Here is a 21,923-nt window from a genome sequence, read left to right on the forward strand (position 1 = left end):
CAAGTTGGTCTGTTTTTAATCGTGTGACTTCAGGCAAGATATTTAATCTTTCTGTGCCTTAGCTTCCTGATCTGTAAAATAGGATAGTATTACCTCTGAGGGTGGCTATAAGTAAATTATTATTTGCAAGGCACTTAGAGATAGGCCTGTCACGTAATTTCTATATAAATGTTGATTAAATAAATGAAAAATAGTTTGGGTTGTTGTGGGGATTAAGTGAGATAATGTATTAAAAAAGCCTTTAGCATAGAGCCTGGCCCATAATAAGTGCAGCGTGTTTGCTGTCAGTATGAGCAGCAGTGGAAGTAGGAGTTTATTATATAAATATTGGTGAGGTCTATTAAGAAAGAAAGCAAGGTAAGGGTGTTACTCTTATCGTGAGGAGGTGAAATCTGTGCAGAGACTGAATAAAGGGAAGGAATGAGGGGCCCCTGGGCAGCTCAGTTTGTTAAGCATCTGACTCTGGATTGTGGCTCAGGTTCCTGAGATCAAGCCCTGCATTGGGCTCTGTGCTGACAGTGTGGAGCCTGCTTGGGATCCTCTTTCTCCCTCTCTCTCTCTCTCTCTCTCCCCCTCTCTCCCTCTCTCTCTCTCTCTCTCTCTCTCTCTCTCTGCCCCTCATGCATGTGTGTACATGTATTGTCTCTCTCAAGTAAACACTTAAGAGAAGGGATGAGCTGCTTTCATGCAACAAATATGTATTGAATACTTACTGTGGAGCAGATAGACGGTGCTAGGTGCTGGGGGCATAGGAATGAACAAAAATCCCTGCCCTCTGAGGGCTAGCTTTCTGTTAAGAGGGAGAGACAATAAATAAATATATAGTATGTTAGATTGTGGGGCTCTGGAGAAAATAATAGCCTGGAAAGGGTGCTGGGTGTCCTGGGGTAAGAGAGTTTACAATGTTGGGGGGCACCTGGGTGGCTCGGTTAGGTGTCTGACTTTGGCTCAGGTCATGATCTCGTGGTTCATGAGTTCAAGCTCCACGTCAGGCTCTGTGCTGACAGCTCGGAGGCTGGAGTCTGCTTCAAATTCTGTGTCTCCCTCTCTCTCTGCCCCTCCCCTGCTCACGTTCTCTCTCTCGTCTCTCTCTCTCTCTCTCTCTAGTCTCTCTCAAACATTTAAAAAGAGGGTTTATAATGTGAAATACAGTGGGCATGAAAGGCTTCATGGAGGAGGTAATATTCAAATAAGGACATCAAGGAAGTGGCTGTGTGAATTAGCAGGGGACACATCTGGAGGAAGCAGCTTCTAGGCAGTGGCCCTGGGCAAGAGTAGGCTTGGTGCATACAGGAAGCAGTGACCAGGCTGGGGAGGCTGGAGAACCATGAGCAGAGTGGGTAGAGTGGTGTTGGGCTGGACTGCAGAGCCTCCAAACTCATCACAGGGTTTTGCCTTTTACATTGTGCACATGTTGAGAAGCTTCCAGAGTTTTAGAGCAGAGTAGTGACACATGGCTACTGCTATAATCTAAGTGATTTAGCCTGGGGTAGGAGTAGTGGAAGTGGTCAGAAGTGGCCAAATTTATGTATGTATGTATGTTTATTTAGAGAGAGAGAGAGAGAGAGAGAGAGAGCGCGCGCGCATGCATGCAGAGGAGGAGCAGAGAGGGAGAGAGAGAATCCTAAGCAGTCTCCTTGCTGTTAGTGCAGAGGCTGACGCGGGGTTCCAGCTTACAAACCGTGAGATCATGACCTGAGCTGAAATTAAGAGTTGGACACTTAACCAACTGAGCCATCCAGGCACCCCAGAAGTGTTTGGATTTATTTTGAAAGGAGACCTGAAAGGATTTTGACATATTGGTTCTAGAGTATGGGGAATCAAAGGTGGAGTCAAGGGTTCTGGTTGGGAGTTGACGTTTATAGCAGTAGGAAGGCAGAAGAAACACATTTGTGGGGGGAGAGATTTACGAACTTAGTTTTAGACATGGTAAGTTTTGAGATGCCTATTAGACAAACAGTCGGAACTGGCAAGTAGCAGACAGATAAGTTCAGGGGAAAAGATTGGGGTTGGAAAGAAATTTAATCTTCACACACATGAATGGCAGAAACAGTATTGCCCCCATTTTCAGATTATAAAGATAAGGCTCAGGTAGGCTGTTTTAGTAGCCCAGGGTTACCAGTTGGTAGCTGTTGGTACTTAGTTTTGAACTGATAATGATGTTGCTAATAGCTACCATTTACAGCGTGACCACTGCTCACCTGTGCCAGATACTTGACATTTATTTCTCTAAAGTTCACAACAAGGTGTGCTTATCCCTATTTAACATATGAGGAAACTGCTAGCACATGGCCACGCAGTCAGTAAGCTGCAAAGCCCAGATCTGAAACCAAGGTGGTCTCAAGAGCTCCTTTGTCCCTGTACCACACCTATTCCTGAAGATTCTGTAGGTCAGTAGGTTTCTCTGTGTGTGGCAGCCACATTTCTCAGTGAAAAGATATCGAAATTTAACAGCTGGGATTTTGATTAAAATCCTGGATTAGTGGGGCACCTGGGTGGCTCAGTCAGTTAAGCGGCTGACTTCAGCTCAGATCATGAACTTGCAATCTGTGAGTTTGAGCCCCACGTCAGGCTCTGTGCTGCTAGCTCAGAGCCCAGAGCCTGCTTTGGATTCTGTGTCTCCCCCTCTCTCTGCTCCTCCCTGCTCATGCTCTCTCTCTCAGAATTAAATTTAAAAAAAAATTTAAAAAACCCTGGATTAGTAACACTGTATTTTGCTGAGTAGAAACTTAGCATAAGCCAACAGTTTATCATGGCTGTTACCAAAAAGCTAATAAATTTTGGGCTCCTCATCTTCCTAGAAACTGGATTATATAGGAAACACAAATGAAAGTGGGGCAGGTTGTCATGGAGAAGATAGAGCTTGGGTGGACTTGGATCACTTTTCAGTTATGTGAAGGACTGTGATGAAGAACAGAGAGGTGTGGCGATAAGTATGCCATGCTAGGGACACCTGCTCCAGACCATTTGGTAAATATTAGATGCTGTTATTTTCATGCTAAAAAGTAAAAGCAGAATCAATAGGTGTTAAAAAGGAAAGTTAAATGCAGTATATGGAAGAACTGAGTGAAAGAGAAGAACTTTGTGATAATCAATGCTGTGTATCAGTGGAATGTATTTAGAAATTAATGGATAATAGCTCTTTGGTGGTGCATTCTAGCACATCCTAAAAATCTGGTGGGGAGGTGGTGTCAGGTGACTTTAGGCTCCTTCTAGCATCTAAGGTGATACTATTCTCTGTATGTAAATCTGTTAATCCCTTATTTGAGAGCTCATTACAAGCCCAGTCATAGTGTTATTTTGTTTCCTACTCTTCTGTTCTCTCTACATCTGTGCTATACCTGTGTGACCACTGCTGTCACACAGGGCTTTCCTTGTCTGGGGGCGTGCTCCTCTCTGTCCCCCATGGCACTGTGATCCACTCCACAGTAGAAACTCTTACTCATCTTTGTTCCTGGCATGGAGGAAATAGTGCACTACACAGATTTATTGAAAGAATGAGTGGGTCTTGGCGGTGTTTAAAGACCTTTTAATTTTAATTGTGAACCTCAGTAGACAACCCCTTTCCTGGGGTAGACCTCTCGGTGGCTCAGTTGGTTAAGCATCTAGCTGTCAGTTTTGGCTTGATTCTTGATCTGGATTCTCTTTCCCCCTCTCCCCAACTCATGTGCATGCTCTCTCTCTCAAAAATAAATAAACTTAAAAAAATTTATAAAAAAGGGCCTTTCTTGTATTTGGGGGACATTGGAATGTGGTGTAGGAAGGAAGCAGCCATCCTTTTTTGCTAATTTTGGGAACAGTGTGGAGACATGTGCCTCTTGGTAAAAGTTTGTTATTTTTCCATACAATACTAATAAAAGTTGTTAATGTATGATGTTTCTTTTAGCTTAGAGAGCACGCTGATGACTTTTTGAAAACTTCATTACTGGAATCTGATAGTGCTTTTATTGGTGAGTATATTTATTTTACGGATCTAGTTATTTAAATCTTAAACATTATATTTAAGTACTTTTTTCCATATTTACAAAATCACTACTCTTTGTTTTACAAGGTGGTAAAAAGTGAATATTCTGTTTTACTAACTTAATAATTATCAAATTAATCTTAAAAACTCTAATCTTCAAAACTTTATAACTAAAATGAGCTTTAGAAGTCATAGAAATGGTTCTCACAAATCCCTGTACATGAATTTTCATAACAGCTTTACTTCTAATAGCCAAAGCTGGACTCAGCTCAGATTTCCTTCAATAGGTGAGTAGTTAAACTGCAGTACTTCCATACTATGGACTGCTACTAAGAGATCAGTATCAAGTGCATTTTATCAGTGTCAATATCCTGGGTGTGAGATTATTGCTCTTGTTTTGCAAAACAGTACCACTGGGAGGAACTGGGCAAAGTGTATAAAGGACCTCTACCATTTCTTAAAACTATATGTGAATCTTTCAATTTTAAAAAGTCCTAAGAATATATACTTAGTAGTTTTTTAAGTTTGTTTTGTTTTGTTTTATGAAAACAACTATAAAACTCTTATGAAATAAAATAGAAATATCTATTTCATGGATTGGGAAACTCAGTATGGTTTAAGACCGTGGTTCTTCCCAACTTGATCTACAAATTCAGTGCAATCCCAATCAAAATTTATGGATATCAACAAACTGATTCTAAAGTTTATATGGAGGGGCAAAAGACCCAGAATAGCCAGCACCATATGGAAAGAGGACAAAGATGAGGACTAACACTACCTGACCTCAAGACTTACTATAAAGTTACAGTAATCAAGATGGGATGGTATTGGTAAAAGAATATACAGATAGATCATTTGAACGGAGTAGAGTCTAGAAATAGACCCAAACAAGTATAGTCAACTGAAAAGAGCAAAGGCAGTTGCAATGGATAAAAGATGGTCTTTTCAATAAATGCTGCAGAACAACTGGACATCTACATGCAAAAAAATGAATCTAGACACAGACCTTACACCCTTCACAAAAATCAACTCAAAATGGACCATAGACCCAAATGTAAAATGTAAAGTTATAAAATTCCTAGAAGATAGTAGAGGAGAAAACCTAGAAGAACTTGGGTATAGTGATGACTTTTAGATACAACACCAGGCATAAGCCATGAGAGAGAGAAATTGGATAAACTAGACTTCATTAAATACTAATGCTCTGTGAAAGACCATCGCAAGAGAATGAGAAGACAGGCCCAGACTAGGAGAAAATACTTGGCAAAAGACTTATCTGATAAAGGACTGTTAGCCAAAATATACAAAGAATTCTGAAAACTCAACAATAAGAAAGAATTAAAAGATGGGTGAAAGATACAAACAGACATTTCACTAAAGACTTACAGATGCCAAATAGGCCCTTGAAAATATGTCTTTAGGGAAATGTAAATTAACAACGAGATACAACTATTAGAATGGTCAAAATCCACAGGAACTCTCACAGCTGATGGGAATGTAAAATGGTACAGCCACTTTGGGTGTTTCTTAGGAAACCAAACATACTCCTTACCTTTCAATGCAGCACTTATATTCCTTAGTATTTACCCAAAGGAGTTGAAACTTGTGTCCATACAAAAATCCTCACCAAGATACTTACAGCAGTTTTATCAGTAATTGGCAAGACCAGGAAGCAAACAAGATGGCTTTCAGAAGGTAAATGGATAAATATACTCTGGTACGTCCAGACAATGCAATATTAGTGCTAAAAAGGAATGTGTTATGAAACCATGGAAAGACAGAGGATCCTTGAATGCTTACCAGTGTAAAAAGCCAATCTGAATAGGCTACATACTGTATGATTCCAGCTATATGACCATCTGGAAAATACAAAACTATGGAGGCAGTAAAGAAATCAACAGTTGCCAAGGGTTACAGTAGAGGGAGGAATGAATAGGTGGTACACCGAAGAGTTTTAGGGCAATGAAGCTGTTCTGTAGGATACTGTCATTGTGGATACAGGTCAAAACCTATGTAATGTACAACACCAAGAGTGAAGCCTAATGTAAATTCTGGATATTGGGTGATAATGTATCAGTGCAGGCTCATTGATTTCAACAAATATACCATTCTGGTGGAGGTTGTTGATAGGTAAGCTATGTGTGTGTGGACAGGGGTATATAGGAATTCTCTATTTTCTACTCCATTTTACTGAACTTAAAGTTCTTGTAAAAAAAAATAGTATATATATTTTAAATAAAGCAAATGAATTAGTGGTGGGGTATATATAGAAGTCAGAAAACTTTATTTTTTTTTATTAAAATTTTTTAATGTTTATTTTTGAGAGAGAGAGACAGAGTGTGAGTGAGGGAGGAGCTGGGGATGGGGTGGGGGGGAGGGACACAGAATCTGAAGCAGGTTCCAGGCTCTGAGCTGTCAGCACAGAGCCCAATGTGGGGCTCGAACTCACGATCCATGAGATCATGACCTGAGCTGAAGTTGGATGCTCATCTGACTGTGCCACCCAGGTGCTCCGAAGTCAGAAAACTTTATTTTTGGAGTTTTAGAAAACCACATCTTATTAAATAAAATGTAGCTATTGCTGCCTTAAAAAAAGAACAACAACAACAACAAACCCAGTACATTTTAAATATCAGAAATTTGAGTGTCACTTACAGGGATAAATGATAGTATTGTATCAATGTTAAATTTCCTGAATGTGATAGTGGAATTGTAGGCTTAATGTAGGAGACAGTCCTTGTAGATAGTATGTGCTCAAGTATGTGGGGATGAAGTGTCATGATACCTGCAACTTACTGGTTCAGCAAAAACCAGCAACAACACCCTCCCCCCTCAAATAGAAATGAGGAAAAATAAGAAATGGTGATTTTAGGTATTTGTTATATTTACAACTTTCCTTCAGGTTTTTTTTTTTTTAATAAGGAGTTGGGGAAAAAATTCTAAATGTTATAAGCTATTTACCTCCATGGTCACTAGAAAGGCTGTAATTAAAAATATAATACCAAGTGTTGGTGAGGATATGAAGAAACTAGAACCTTCTTACTATGTGAAATGGTAGAACCACTTCTGAAAATGGTTTGGCAGTTACTCAGAATGCTAAACATTAAGTTCCATGTAATATCCAGCATTTAACTCCTAGGAATATACCCCCAAAGAAATGAAAATGTATGGCCACAAAGACACGCACATGAATGTTCATAGCAGCATTAATAATCACCAACTAGAAACAGTTCAAGTGTCTATCAGCTGGTAAATGCATAGATAAAATGTGACGTATCCATATGATGGAGCAGTTATTCAGCAAGAATGAATTGATACATGGTACAATGTAGAAGAACCTCAAACATACTATGCTGAGTGGAAGACGCAAAATATTACATTGTATAATTCCATTTATATGGAATCTCAGGAAAGGTAAATCTCCTGAGATTGAAAGCAGATTAATGTTTACACGGGGCTGGGCAGGTGGGAGTTGTGATTGCATGCAAGCAAAGGGAACTTTTTTGAGGTGACAGCCATGTTCTAAAACTGGGTGGTAGTGATGACTGCACAATTCTAGAAAAGTTATTGAACTATGTACATTTATGGTAGCTGAATTTTATTATATGTAAATAATATCTTAAAGCTATTAAAAAAAAGAGAGCCTTTGTTTAGCTCTGAGTAAAAAGATGTGAAATGGTGCATGTTTAAGACTTCTTTTTGTGTGGTCCTCCTAGGTGCTTATGGTGAAACATATCCTGCCATTGAAGATGACCCCCTCCCTCCACAGTCACAGCTGCCCTCTGCAAGGGAGCGCAGGAGGAACAAATTGAAAGGACTGGACTTTGTATGTATGAAATGTCTTTCATTTTTTTCCCTTTTCAGTTTAGGAGTGAGAGGTGTGGTCCAGTAAACAATGAGCACTTGTTCTGGAAGAGATAGCCCTAGGTCTGTATGTAGGCTTTACCACCAAATAGTTGGCTGACCTGAGGCCGGTCATTGAACTCTGGTACCTTGGCTTCTTTGAGGTAGTATTTTTCTGTCTCTTCGTGTGAGTACAAGTCTAATAGTGCTGGCACAGAATGTTCAGTAATGTTCATTCCACACCCTAATCTTCCTCTTTCTCCTTTGCGGAGTATTTCGATTTCAGAGAATGTACAAGAAGCAACTGATAAACATTTATTGAAAAATCTGCTGTATCTTTTTAGGCATGTACTGTATAGGTTTCTTCTATTTTGGTCAGATAACTTGCCCAAGGTCACATTAGACAGCAAGACTGATATTCAGCCCATATTCTTCTCATAGGATGTTTGTAAATGTTTTTACAGTGTAGCTAGTAAAAAGCCTTTGTGACATTGTTGAGATATGTACTTTGTTGAGTAGACAACTTTGGGCAGTTTCTTAAATTTCTTTCCCCAGCAACCGTTAATTTACTTTCTGTTTCTATAGAGTTGCCTTTTCTGGATACACAGAAATGAGATACGGTCATTTGTGACTGACTTCTTTTTTCTTTGAAGTTTCAGCATGTCAGTACTTGCCTCCTTTTTATTGTTGAATACTTCTTTGTATGGATATTCCATTTTTTTTTCATTTATCCATCATTTGATGGACATTTGTGTTTTTTCCATTTTTTTGTCTGTTAGGAATACTGCTTTTAAAACATTTGTGTTCAGTTTTTAAAAAAAATTTTTAAACTTATTTAGAAAGAGAGCGAGCGTGCAAACAGGGGAGGGGCAAAGAGAGAGAAACCAAAACAGGCTCCACGCAGTTAGCACAGAGCCCAACATGGGGCTTGAACCCACAAACTGTGAGATAATGACCTGAGCCGAAAGCAAGAGTCAGACACTCACTTGACTGAGCCACTCAGGTGCCCCATGTGTACAAGTTTTTTAATGCTTTTGTATTCTGTTGCATAAACACCTAGGAATTGAATTGTTGGGTTATAGAGTTAACTGTGGCCCACATTTTGAGGAACTGCCAGACTGTTTTCCAAAGTGGCTATACCATTTTATACTCCTAGCAGCAGTATATGAAGGGAAGCCAGGTGTTCGGTATCATGGTCACCACTTGTTACCGTCTCTTTTATTATAGTCATCCTAGTGAGTGTGATGAAGCAATATATCACTGTGGGTTTGATTTGTATTTCCCTAAGATGTTCAGTATATTTTCATGTGCTTCTTAGCCATTGGTGTATCTTTGAAAATATGTCTATGCAAATCCTTTGTCCATTTTCTAATCAGGTTGTCTGTTGTTTTGTAAGTTCTTTATATGTCTAGACACAAGTCCTTTACTAGATATATGATCTGCATATTTTTCTTTAATTTTGTGGCTTTTACTCTTGATGGTGTCTACTAAAATAGAGAAGCTTTTAATCTTGATGAGGTCCAATTTAGCAGTCTTCTATTGCTTGTACTTTTGGTATTTTATCTAAGAAACCATTACCTAACCCAGTTATCATGAAAATTACTTCTGTGTTTTCTTCTAAGGAATTTTACAGCTTTTGCATTTTTTTTTTTTAATGTATTTACTTTGAGAGAGACAGAGACAGTGTGAGTGGGGGAGGGGCAAAGAAGGGAGAGATCAAATCCCAAGCAGACTCAGTACTACCAGCACAGAGCCCGATATGGGGCTCGAAACCAAGAGCCAGATGCTTAACCTACTGAGCCACGCAGGCACCCCTATAGCTTTTGCTCTTAAATTTAAGGCAGTGATCCACTCTGTGTTAACTTTTGCAATTGATGTGAGGTTTGGGTTCCAAATTCATTTTTTTGTATGTGAACAATCCAGTTGTTCCAATATTTGTTGGAAAGATATTCTTTCCCCTAGTGAATTTTGTTGGCTCTTTTCTCCATAAAGGTAAAGGTTTATTCCCAGGCTCTCATATCTATTCCATTGATCTGTAGGTCTGTCTTTATGCCATTACCACTGTGTCTTGATTACTGTAGCTCAACTGATTCTTACCCCGTTACTTCAATTTTTACCTTTTGGGTCTTACAATTCCCCACTTTCACCCCAGCCTGATGGCATTTAAATATAATCACAAATGCTATACCTTCATCTGAGCCTGCATGAATATAAAAACCAGGAGTTAGAATATAAATGCTACAGATTTCCATTTTATTTTGGTCATCACACTGTACACTTATTAGGGGCAAGAGTATTTTTAGATTCACTGATTTATTAACATTTTATGTTAACTAATGATTGTTTCTGAAATTCTGTTTTCTAATTACAGGATAATGGTCATCCTAATGTACCACCAGATGGTCTGTCTTTGAAATCTGTGTCCAGTATAAACATTGATCAGCTTAGAACGAGAAATGAAGAACGGATGCGAAGACTGAATGAATTTCAGAATAAACCGATTAATACAGGTAAATGGCCAAGCTTAATAGACTGTATACATAGCACATTCTGTAAGAACTGAAACCTGTTTCCGTGGGAGTTTTCACTGATGGCTGGGGTCAGGGGATAGAGGAAGGAATTCTGAAATCTCTTTGAATTGTAAGGACTAGAACCACAGATACCATCCAGGAAAACCTCGACTTAGGATCAATTTTGCATCAGATTCTTTCTACCAGAGAGGGTACTTTTTTTTTTAGTGGATTCTAAACAGATGAAGTTTTTACTAAATGTATCTAGGCTTTGCTTTCACCAGGGAAAATGTATTAGTTTCATTATCTCACCTCCCTTATTGAAGTTAGAGATTGTTAGAAATTAACTTCACAATTTTTTTTTTTTACTTGCCTTTTGATGCCATAGAGCAAAATAGCCTCAGGTTAGTATTTCTTTTTAGAAGCCATTGTTTTCATTAGGAGCTTCACTGTCTCATTGCTTTGGTGATCAGCAAGTTAAAGCGTGTTCACCAAGCACAGGCAGGCAGGATGGTTCCTTAGGCAGCTACTGACCTCCCTGTATTAGTTTTAGCAAATAGCAGAGTGGTCTTTTGGGACAATTCCTGTTAGTCTGTAAACCTACATCCAATAATTTTCTAATAGCAATTTTCCTACCTTTAACACTTTATTAATTTAAAACTACACTCATACAATTGGCAGCAGTCCAGGTGATATAAATTGATGGAGCCATACTTTTCATATCATACCTGAAAAAATGTGGATCAACGGGAAAACAATTCTTTTAATGTGTACCGAGGATTACCTATTCCTCAATTTCTTTTAGAACCAGTAAGGAGAATTAATATTTAATAGGAATATATTTAAATAATTGAGAGAAAATAGAGCATTTGAAGAATCTCTTTCAGAAGGTTTTCAGCTTCTAAACTGTAACAGTGTCTTTTCAAACAGGAGCTTTTTGGTGCGATGTGGATTGATTGCTCATTAAATTGCCTGCACATGTCCCTTTGCTGGGCTAATCCTTCACAGACCGGGAGATGTAATTTAAAAAGATTTTGACATCACAGAGTAGGAAGACAGATTTTCCTATTATATCTAGTAAGTAAAAATACAGATAAAGAAGTTGAACACATTTAATTAAAGAATGAACTCTAAATTAGGGACTTGCTAATGGAGAAGACCCCAACCTCCTAGATTAGGTGCAGGAATGTAAATAATTTCATCCCCTGTCTGGTGCTTTCCTTAAAATGACTTTATTTCTTTATAGCATTGTTAAAAGGTTCGGAGTTATTTTTAAAGCTTTGTAAGGTTGCTTACACTTCTACCAACACCTTACCTGTCTGGCGCCATCTACTTTGCTATCTTTGGAATTCCTGTGGGTGATGGTACCATGGAGTCAGTCAACTTATTCACTTGGCCGTTTTTTCTTTTTTTCCCTGACCTCTAAAATGAAGCATCTGGGGGCGCCTGGGTGGCTCAGTCGGTTAAGCGGCCGACTTCGGCTCAGGTCATGATCTCACAGTTCCTGAGTTCGAGCCCCACGTTGGGCTCTGTGCTGACAGCTCAGAGCCTGGAGCCTGTTTCAGATTCTCTGTCTCCCTCTCTCTGATCCTCCCCTGTTCATGCTGTGTCTCTCCCTGTCTCAAAAATAAAACGTTAAAATGAAGCATCTGGACAGGACAGTACACTGTAGAACACCATAATATGGAGAAATGCAGGGCTGGAACGGGTTAGATGACAAGAGATCTGTGTTCATGTCACCTCCTTGCCACCAGTGTTACCTGAGTCATGTCCCTCTTGCCTCCTGTAGACGATGAAAGTTCACTGGTTGACCCTGATGACCTGCTGAAGCACATGGGAGACGATGGATCAAACTCTGTAGCGACTGAGCCCTGGCTCCGCCCAGGCACCTCAGAAACACTGAAAGGATTCATGGCAGAGCAACTGAACCAGGAGCAGCAGCAGGTTCCTGGAAAACTAGGCATTTTCAATTGGCAGGGCCTGTCTACTGCCCACGGTTAAATAAATCTGTATTGGGATCCAGCAGTGCCTTTTAAGGTGAAAGGAATGTTAAATCTGAACCTTTGGTAATATGTGTGCTACTTTTGGTCACTACCTGAACGTTACTTACACAAGTTCCATCTGTATATAAGGTGTATTTTTCCCATGATGATGTATATGATGTACATAAAAGGCCATGATTAATTTATATAATGTAGAATTAAATAGAATTATTTTTGCACAATTTTGCCATACATTAGGTGGTAATGAACTCTTGGAATCAACTACCATATGTGCATTATTAAATTCTCGTAAGATAAGGTGAATAAAACAAGTGTCTTAACAGTACTGCAAAACCTGAATACTCTTGTTTGTACATTTGCCATTGTTCTCGCGATTCAAAGTGATTCGCTTAATAAATACATTGGTTGTAATTGTGACTTTCAGTTGCTAGGTAATGAATCACATGTGCTAGCTACTTCCATGTTATTTATAGCTACTGATTCAGTACAAATGATGGGAATCATAACCGATTTCATTCCCACGAGCCATACACTATCACATCTTTCTGCCTCTATTTTTCTATGAATGAAGGCATTATATTTACTGATTAATATGACTTTACTACTTGATAGAAATAAATTTTTATTGCCAATGTCAATTTCTTAACTGGAACTGAGGTTCTAAACAAAGTGTTTTAGAAGTTGAAGACAGACAAGAACACCCAGGGGTCGACAGAGACTGGAATCCTTGCTGCACCGCCATGGACCCTTGGATAAGTGAGTCAGTCTGTCTAATCACTCCATTAAATGGTACCTTTGGGAAGTAATTCTTTGGTTTTAGCACCATGACCACTGAGAACACCCCCCAGATCCTACTTCTTGCACATTTCCATTGGAACTATTGGACAAGTTTACCTCGTGTGAAATTTTACCATTGTAAATTTTAGCTGCATATAAATCTTAATTTTGTACCCTAATCATTGTTTACTTCACTGTGAAGATTTTTCCTCTCCTATCTTCATTTCAAAGTACCACGAAAGCCTCTTGTTCTCCTCTAAGGAGAGTCCTGGTACCATAAAATAAACCACCGGTTCCCAGCTCTAGCATCCAGCTGGGCTTAAAGAGGGCTGTGTCTTGGGGGCACTTTTATAAATGCATTGTTCAAAAACTCATTATCTAGAAGTATAAACAGTTATCTCCCCCCCCTTTTTTTTAATGCCGTTGTACCACACAACTCAAACGGACTCCTAGGACACACAATGTCCCCTGGCAAATTGCCCCAAAGGGGACTTTAGCTCTTTTAGCAGATAGTATAGCCTTATTTCAGGTTATTACTACACAAAATGTTAACGGTTGAGAAGGCAGGATCCCAATGCCAAAAGCTGGAATGAAAATGTCAGAATTAACACTGAATTTGTAGTTCCAGCCAAGAATATTCCTAAATTCAGCTTTTAACAAAGAAAAAAAAAAAAATCAATGAAACATGGGGCTGTGGATTACACAGGGTTTGATTGCACTGATGAAATAATCCAAAAACTTTATTGACCTATAACCTGATTAGAATATGCCAGATGAGAATCAATATTGTACAGAAAGTTGTACAGAATTTTTTACATAGAAAACTTTACATCTGTACCATATACATTTTATCCATCTGAAAAAATTTTCTACATCCACTGTTAATACGGAATGCTTGACAATCTTGTCTTTTTTTTTAACCATCAGAGCACAATTCACAGTATGAATACATTTCCAGTAAATCTAACTTCCCCAAACCATGCCAGATTTGTTATTTTAACATATTCAACATTAAATTCTGTACATAGAGTAAAATCTACATCAAGCCCCTCCACCCAAAAGAAAAAAGAAAGTGACAGCAACCTAGATCATTTTGCAGTGATTCAAGTTTCAATCCATGAAGGATCAACTCTATTTTAATGGCTCATCTTTTAGAGGCCCTAAGAGAAGTATATTACAGGTAGTTAAGTCAGTAGGAATATTTTCTACCTTTTTTGTTGTTGTTGATCATGACAAGTGTCAGCCACAACAGCTTCTGGGCATGTCAAACCTTGAAAATGACCCACCCCTCAAAAGGGCAAAACCAAAATCCCCACAAAATAAAAAAGAAAGTTCAACCCAAATGTTTAGTGCATTTGACAAAATATTATAGGTATTTAGCAAATGAATAAGAAAATAAAGAAATTAAAATAAAACAGTGCAGGAAGAACTATATAATGTTTAAAGATTTTTATATTACAGACCTGCATCTCTGTACATTTTTCACAGAAGGATGATTACCAGTATCTCAGATAGCCTGAGTGTGCAAAAATCTTCAGAATAAGAATACCATAGTTGCTAAATATCTTTTACCATGAACAATAATTTCTTCTTCTCCCCCCAACCCCAATTATAAACATTTTATCCTTCAAAATACAGCTCTCCTGAGTTGTACTTCTTGCAGAAGTTCAAATCTTTACATCTATAGTTCTTTGGGTAAAGTTTTGCTTCCACACCTGCCAAACATATGTGGGGCTCTCCCTGCTGCCAAGGACAGGGAAGGACACATGAACACAAGCGGACACTGTGGAAAGAGGCTTTCTGCTCAACATGAGCCCAACATGACTAACAGAATCCACCAGATTACTAATAGGGACTGGAGCATTGCAAGTTTGAGTTATAGTTCTGAGCATCTTTACCAGTAACCCTCAGACACTGCAATTCGGAGAAACCATTTTTCAGGTAGGAAACCTCAGCTCCTGGGTCCTTTTAAAGAGCGGAGGGATGTAAACGCCAACAGAAAAATACCAAGTTGCCATCATTGCTTGTTTATTCCAAGTTCCTGTTCAGGTGGCTGTGATATCTGAAAAACTACTCCAATTCGCAGAAAAAATCTTCTAAGAACAGCACGAAGTTCAGGAATCAAGTCAAATTGCATAATTTCACATAAGAGAGGGTAGTAGAATGACGCGTGAGCCTTAAACTGGGGGTGGAAGGGGTAAGAATTTCTCAGTTAGTAGTGCTTGCATTCCAAATCACAGAAGCTCAAAATGCCTTTAGAGTCAAACCATTTTGGGGCCTGCACCAATCAGTGAAGACAGAGGAAATACATCTGCATAAAGCAGTGACTATATTGATTATGGAAACTGAAAGAGATACTTCTCTTTATTTTTGGGACAGAGAGAGACAGAGCATGAACGGGGGAGGGGCAGAGAGAGAGGGAGACACAGAATCGGAAACAGGCTCCAGGCTCCGAGCCATCAGCCCAGAGCCTGACGCGGGGCTCGAACTCACGGACCGCGAGATCGTGACCTGGCTGAAGTCGGACGCTTAACCGACTGCGCCACCCAGGCGCCCCGAGATACTTCTCTTTAAAAAGAGAAAAGACTTCAAAAGACTTAATACAAACATTATTCACTTAACCTACCCTTATTTTGGAAAACATTTTCTATTATAGTTCCTTGAACTAATGGTAAACTTCTAGTATTTATCATTGTTTTTCCTGGATAATAAGCAAAAGTAAGACCAGCGGGAATCACAGTTGAGTTTTTACAAGCTATGGGTTATTGAAACTACCTTATTTGTTAAAGAAATTTCTAATTTTAGGGAAAATACCTTACTTGTTAAAGAAATTTATAATTTCTACCTAATACTACAATGTAAAATATGTACTCTTCAGGCAAAGATTATACATTCCACAATTACGGTCTTTGCTAGACTTCTTTAATTTCTGAATACAAGTCACCTGCCTGTTCTCTCTCCTGCTCCCCACACCCCATGAGGGACAAAGAAGCAGTGTGACAGACTGTGGCACGAAAGCTTGTAGTGGAATCAGACGGACTACGCTTTGGAGTCCTTCCTGGCCCCGTGGCTGCTCATGCCTTAGGTCACTTCTCTAAGCTTTATCCAGCCTGGGAGTCAGATGGGAATGCATGTGGACCAGAGCATATGACTTGGGATGAACATCTGTATGGCACCAACTGACACTGCGCGGCCTCTGTGGGGTCCCATGGCCCAAATCTCAGGCCACCTCACTGCATTTTTAAACCTATTCAGGGATCACAGCAACCCGCTTCCATTTATGTGAGCTAGTTTAGTTTTAAAAGTGAAATACATATTTTTGCCAATCTGACATCTGTATTTATATTTATAGTTATGTATTTTTAATTTATCTTCATTTCTACTTTCAAATTCTCAAAGGAATTTATGGCCCATTCACTAGGGGCTCTGTGTCACATGGAACCGATAAATATGCCAAAGGAATGGCTGAGGCCTGGGGCCCAGAAATAGCCTTGGGTAGGGGGCAGAGTACAAGCCAGGGGTTGGGCAGAACAGCAGTTTTCAAAATGGGGCCAAAGGAGAGACTTCAAGGGTCAGGATGGAAATTGCACAGTGTGGGGGAGTCAGTGGCTTGTCAAGAGTGTCCTAAAGATTCTGATTCCTTCCTTACTGAATCCGCTACAGAGTCACTAATTAGAGAACAAAGCAGGGTAAGGAGGGAGAAGAATGAAGGGCCAATGAGCACAAGGGCCGCGGCGGCCCAGGGCAGAGCAGCACTGTGGCCTGGACCTTGCTTGACCTACCTCTGAGCAGTGGGTCTGCTACCCTTTGCCCCTGCCTCCCACTTGAGTGTGCTGCTGCTCAGGCTAGAAATGCAGGGCTGGAAAAAAATCTCTCATACTTACCCTATTATCACTTATCTTTAGAACTTTAGTTAGAAACAAAAGCAGTAAGTTAGTCCAGGCTTCCCGGTGACTTTCTGATGTTAGAGTAAGGAAGTAACTTAGGGCTTCACTGCAGACACTGTAACAGAAAAGGCTCATTTTACATGTGCTTATGTACCTGCTGCCATGGATGTTCACAGATCAAGACCAGCGGGGACAAGGTGGATAGGGACTTTACTATTAGGAACTATTTAGATCCTGTCTGCAAACTTTACTAGATTGTCAACATAAATGTGTGCTTTTCCAATTAGGAAGAAAATCAGACATAAGAAGCCACTGTAGTTTATCAGGAAATTCACATTTTACTCAAAGTCTCACTGAATTTCGGAGCCCCTGTGCAGTAGCACCTGCCCAAGCCTGGCGTCAAGAAACTTGGGCTGAAATTTGGGGTGGCTGTTCCCTTTACTCACTGTGAAGGTGTAGATACTCTGGGTCTTAGGAGTCTCATCAGTAAAATGGGCAAATAGGGATTAAGTCATCTCTTAAAATTCTAAAATGTATTTAATTGGTCTCTGAGAACATCTGTTCCCTGTGAACACACAAAAGTATCATGCAGAAGACAGCATTCTTTCTGAATGACATGATTCTCAGCATGAACTTGAAATTTAAGTCGTCATGATGTAAAAAGTGAATGCAAAAAAAGTAACACTAACAAAACTCTAAATATTTAACTGAATGCAGGCAGGCAGGTTTCACTTTCACAAATGATCAGTTTGTGAAAATGGAGTTATGTGGCATGAAAAAGCCTAAAAATGACGAAGTTTTAACTTTTAAGAGAGCACACTTTTTCCTTTGTCCAGCAGCAGCAACAGACATGATTTGCTCATGTCCTCCCCAACTGTGCACAAGTACGTTCATCTAGGAGACTGTATTTAATTTTCACAATCTCTTCCTTACACTCTAATATTTGCATGGCACTGCAGTGGGGCTGGGCTGTGGACTCTGCCCCGAGTGCAAATCTAGCGGTCCTTTCCTACTCTGTGCCATGGAGCCATGTGAATCAAAGACACAAACTCAACCAAGAGTCTTACTTTAAAAGCCTTTGCTGGACCTCTTCCCAGGCACTAACCCGGCTCTCGTCCATGTACATCCGGAAGAGAATGCGCAGCCCACAGGCCAGGCTGCTCGTCTCCTGCTTCAGAAGGTTAGGTTTGGATTTGCCTTTGAAACCTGCAGAAAAGGGAAGTTTCCAGGATTAACTTGGGAAGGCATCTTACAGAAAGAAAGGCAAAAGAGCCTCATGCGAGGGCACATTTTGTGTCACTCAGCTGTGTCAACTGCTGCTTACAAAGCAAAGCTACCCTAAGCCACAGCAGCCTGAGCCCAGGATCTCAGCACCCCTGAGGTGGCCCACAGGGACAGGAGTGCACAGAGAAGGCACACCCCAAGACTGTGAAGGCGGCCAGCTTGGGCTGGAGACTCGGCAAGAAGGCGATCTCTACGTTTAAAATTTCCTCCTCTTTCAAGCTGGGGCCAGGAAATACAAAGCAACGTTTGGGCTGGGAAAGTGGAACTCTTCAAATGAAACTGCCCTGATGACCTCCAGATAGCCTGCGCCAGGGCTCCTGGATGAACAGGGCAGACCACTCAGCATGGAGATGGTTTTCCAAGGTCGTCAGCAGTGCAAAGTGCCCACTGCGTATGGACACATGGAGCCTGGTGGCTTTAGCAGGAGAATTCCCAGTTGAAAGGTAGAAACAACTTCGGTTGAACTACTCTTTCCAGAAGTCAGGTTGAAGAGGGAAGAGGATGAACAAAGCCATGAGCTTAATTAGGAATTAAACAATCATTTTAGATTAAGTAAATATGCAAATGTAAAGTACCCAACACTATTTCACAGAGTTTGATGTTCAGTAAATATTGTTTTGCTGCATATTCTGCCTCTCACTCTTCCAGCACTGTTTTGTACATAATAGGTACCAAGGAACTATTTCTTAAATAAAAAATTGAATGTCAATATAATTATTATAAAGTTGTTTCATTAAAAAAATTTTTTTTTAACGTTTTTATTTATTTTTGAGACAGGGAGAGACAGAGCATGAACAGGGGAGGGTCAGAGGGAGGGAAACACAGAATCTGAAACAGACTCCAGGCTCTGAGCTGTCAGCACAGAGCCCGACGCGGGGCTCGAACTCACGGACTGCGAGATCATGACCTGAGCCGAAGTTGGCCGCTTAACCAAGTGAGCCACCCAGGCGCCCCAAACGTTGCTTCATTTAAAGATTCCAACTTGTCCAAAAGTAAATTTGCCCACCACCGCCCCCCCACCCCAAAACATTCACTTCCATTCTGAGGTGTGGCCACTCCCAGGTAAGTATGGAGAAGTCACTGGAATACAGATGCAAGATCTCATGTTTAGGACTGTCATATGCTTTTTTTCATAAAACAGCAGCTTTTAGTATGCTGACAGTATCAACAGGAAGGCCCACGCTGGGTGAACAAGATGAAAAAATGGCCAAATCAAAGAACAAGTTGATTAAACAAGGGGGAAACAAATCTCCCCCAGCAGTTAGCTGGCTTAGTGTAGATCAGACAAAGGCCTGGCTATCGATTCTGGCAATCGGACTGCCTTCCGATTACTACTGTTAAGGTAAAAAGTTCACACAGTGAAACCCATAGACCTGAAGCATACAAACCATGAATTCTGATCCATGTATACAGCCCCAGTGCACAAGCATTAATGGTGAACATTAAAGTGTGACACCTGCCCAGCTTACCTGCTTTCCATAAAGCAGTCCTCTGTTCGTTGTTGGAATTAAATGCTTTTGCAAATCTATGTGACTCTAATAAGCAGTCCAGTAGCTTAAAAAGTTGTTGTGATGTTAAAAAGCGGTACATTCCTTGGTCTTGAGTATCAACTCGAACATCAAAGTCCACGGCATCTCTCTTTGGAAAAACAAAGCACCACAGCACGCGCACACACACAGAGTCACAAATTTTAGTAAATTTAGGACTCCGTGCTCCCCCAAAGATCAGCTTTACGAGCAAGCCACAGAACTTAATCTTTTCTAGCTCAATAGAAAATAGGAAAATGTCCATCTTTTGTTATTACATTTCCTGAGCCTTTATATTCCATGCATCCTAGTCACCAGGCACCACCTCCTATCTTCCCAATTCCCTTCCTAACTCCAGGAACTCCACCCCTACCAGAGCCTACAGCCCTCACTGTTCCTCACCCCCATCAGGTCCTCACTTCTCTACTTCACCAGTTTGGATTCTAGGAACTGCAGTTATAATTGCTCTCTTGCATAATCCCTCACTCTTTTTAGATTAATTGGCTGGCAAAACTGCCTACTCCACGTCTATACCCACACAACAAACATAACGGGAGAAAACAGACTGATTTTAAGTCCAGTGGGCTCTGGGTGGTGCCCAAGCAATCCTGCACTGCCTGAGTCCACTCTCTAGATGATTAACTCATGTTTTCACTTCTCTCCTCAAGTATCTAATATTCTCCTCCCACTTCATTTGGTAGAGGATTTTTCTTCTCTCAATGAGAAACCGGAAGCTATCAGAAGAGACCTCCCGCAAACTCCCACTGGCAAACAGACCAACCTTCCTGTGTTAAGAGCTACATACTTTGCTTGCTTTCCTGTCACAAAGCACCAACTGCCTGTGCTTCTAACCCCCCGGGGAGTGGCCCTAGATGCCACCCCCATTCACTCAAAAAGACAGCAACTGTCCCTCTTTCTGTGTTTCTCTCTTTCCTGAAGAATTCTCATCAGTGAAAATGCTGCAATATTGCCAATCTTAAAGACACAAACAAAGCAAACCCTTTTCCTGACCCTTTCATCTTCCTCCAGCAATTATCCTATTTCTCTGTACCCCTTTACAACAATATTCGACACAATTATCAAATATTTGCTGTCTGCAATTCCTCTCGTCTCTGGTACCCATTTCAATAATGCTTTTGTCCTCAACATTACAATTAAGCACAATGTCAAGGTCACTGAAGTCCACCAAATTGCTCGAAGGCAACTCTCAGATGAAACATTACTTTAAAAAAAAAAAGAAAAAAAAAAATTACTTGACCCACTGAGCATCTGACAGAGATGATCACATCCTTCTTAAAACATCTTTTTCATTTGGCTTCCAGGACACCACTGTCTCCTGCTCTCTCTCCTTTGCCTCATGGATTCTTATTCTCAGGCTCTTTACCAGCTGCCTTATCACCAGGAGCTCTGACCATGGAAGCCCCTGGGCTCAATACCCAACTGTCCTCTCAGCCCCACCCACACTTATTGCCTGGAGGATATCGTTTAGTCCCAAGGTTTAAAATGACATTTATGTGATGAAGAGCCCCCAAATCAAGTCTCTAGCTTGACCTCTGCTCTGAGGCCCAGACTGTGAAAGCCAACTTCCTATTCAACATAAAAGCAGCTGTCCTCACACCCCCATACCTGGGCTGCAGCTAGGTTTTCAGCATCTTCCTTCTTACTTGTGGCTGGGAAGAACACAATGTTGTCGATAGTCTGGATGAGTTCCAGCTGCACAACACATTTAATCAACAGGGCGGCAAACAATTTTTGTTCTGGAAATTCTGTGAGGAAACCCACCCCAATGCACATGCAAACAAAAATTATTTTGAATCCTTTATAATTTCTATGACATTACAATGCTTAAGGAAACATTCATATGAATGAAGGTTACTTGCACACATCACACTGAGTACATACTGCCTTTGCACATAAGCACCACTCAGTCTCATCAATTTTTAGAAAAGCTTCAGGAAAGTAATTTTTTAAATAAAAATATTCTCCATGACTTAGAACAGTAAATAATGTCCAAAAAGGTCCCACTGCAACTTTAAGAAGATTTAAGTTATTCTTTAATAAAATGCAACAAATGCATTAAAAGCTTAATTAAAAAAAAAAAAAGCTAATAGCATTTACTGGAACTCAAG

General features: G+C 40.2%; 2 protein-coding genes across 13 annotated transcripts in view; one reads left to right on the plus strand and one right to left on the minus strand.

The window, feature by feature from the left end:
• Positions 1-14,020, plus strand: part of CSPP1 (centrosome and spindle pole associated protein 1) — a 155,066-nt gene extending 141,046 nt beyond the window's left edge. For 10 of the 11 annotated variants that reach the window (XM_042972850.1, XM_042972848.1, XM_007080678.3 and 7 more), the window contains 4 exons: positions 3,887-3,950; positions 7,681-7,790; positions 10,179-10,317; positions 12,107-14,020. In XM_042972850.1, coding sequence (XP_042828784.1) covers positions 3,887-3,950; positions 7,681-7,790; positions 10,179-10,317; positions 12,107-12,318 — 525 coding nt within the window. In that variant the 3' untranslated portion in view covers positions 12,319-14,020. Of the gene's footprint in view, positions 1-3,886; positions 3,951-7,680; positions 7,791-10,178; positions 10,318-11,247; positions 11,395-12,106 lie in introns of all 11 variants that reach the window. The other variant, XR_444829.3, reaches the window with a different exon arrangement.
• Positions 14,021-14,476: 456 nt separating this feature from the next.
• The window catches only part of ARFGEF1 (ADP ribosylation factor guanine nucleotide exchange factor 1), a 148,702-nt gene continuing 141,255 nt past the window's right edge, over positions 14,477-21,923 (minus strand). For both annotated transcript variants that reach the window (XM_042973206.1, XM_042973207.1), the window contains 5 exons: positions 21,421-21,560; positions 19,738-19,906; positions 18,052-18,190; positions 16,982-17,099; positions 14,477-15,279 (listed from right to left, as the gene is read on the minus strand). In XM_042973206.1, coding sequence (XP_042829140.1) covers positions 15,115-15,279; positions 16,982-17,099; positions 18,052-18,190; positions 19,738-19,906; positions 21,421-21,560 — 731 coding nt within the window. In that variant the 3' untranslated portion in view covers positions 14,477-15,114. The remainder of the gene's footprint in view (positions 15,280-16,981; positions 17,100-18,051; positions 18,191-19,737; positions 19,907-21,420; positions 21,561-21,923) is intronic.

The sequence above is a fragment of the Panthera tigris genome, chromosome F2 (assembly GCF_018350195.1).
Source record: "Panthera tigris isolate Pti1 chromosome F2, P.tigris_Pti1_mat1.1, whole genome shotgun sequence".
NCBI classification, from domain to species: domain Eukaryota; kingdom Metazoa; phylum Chordata; class Mammalia; order Carnivora; family Felidae; genus Panthera; species Panthera tigris.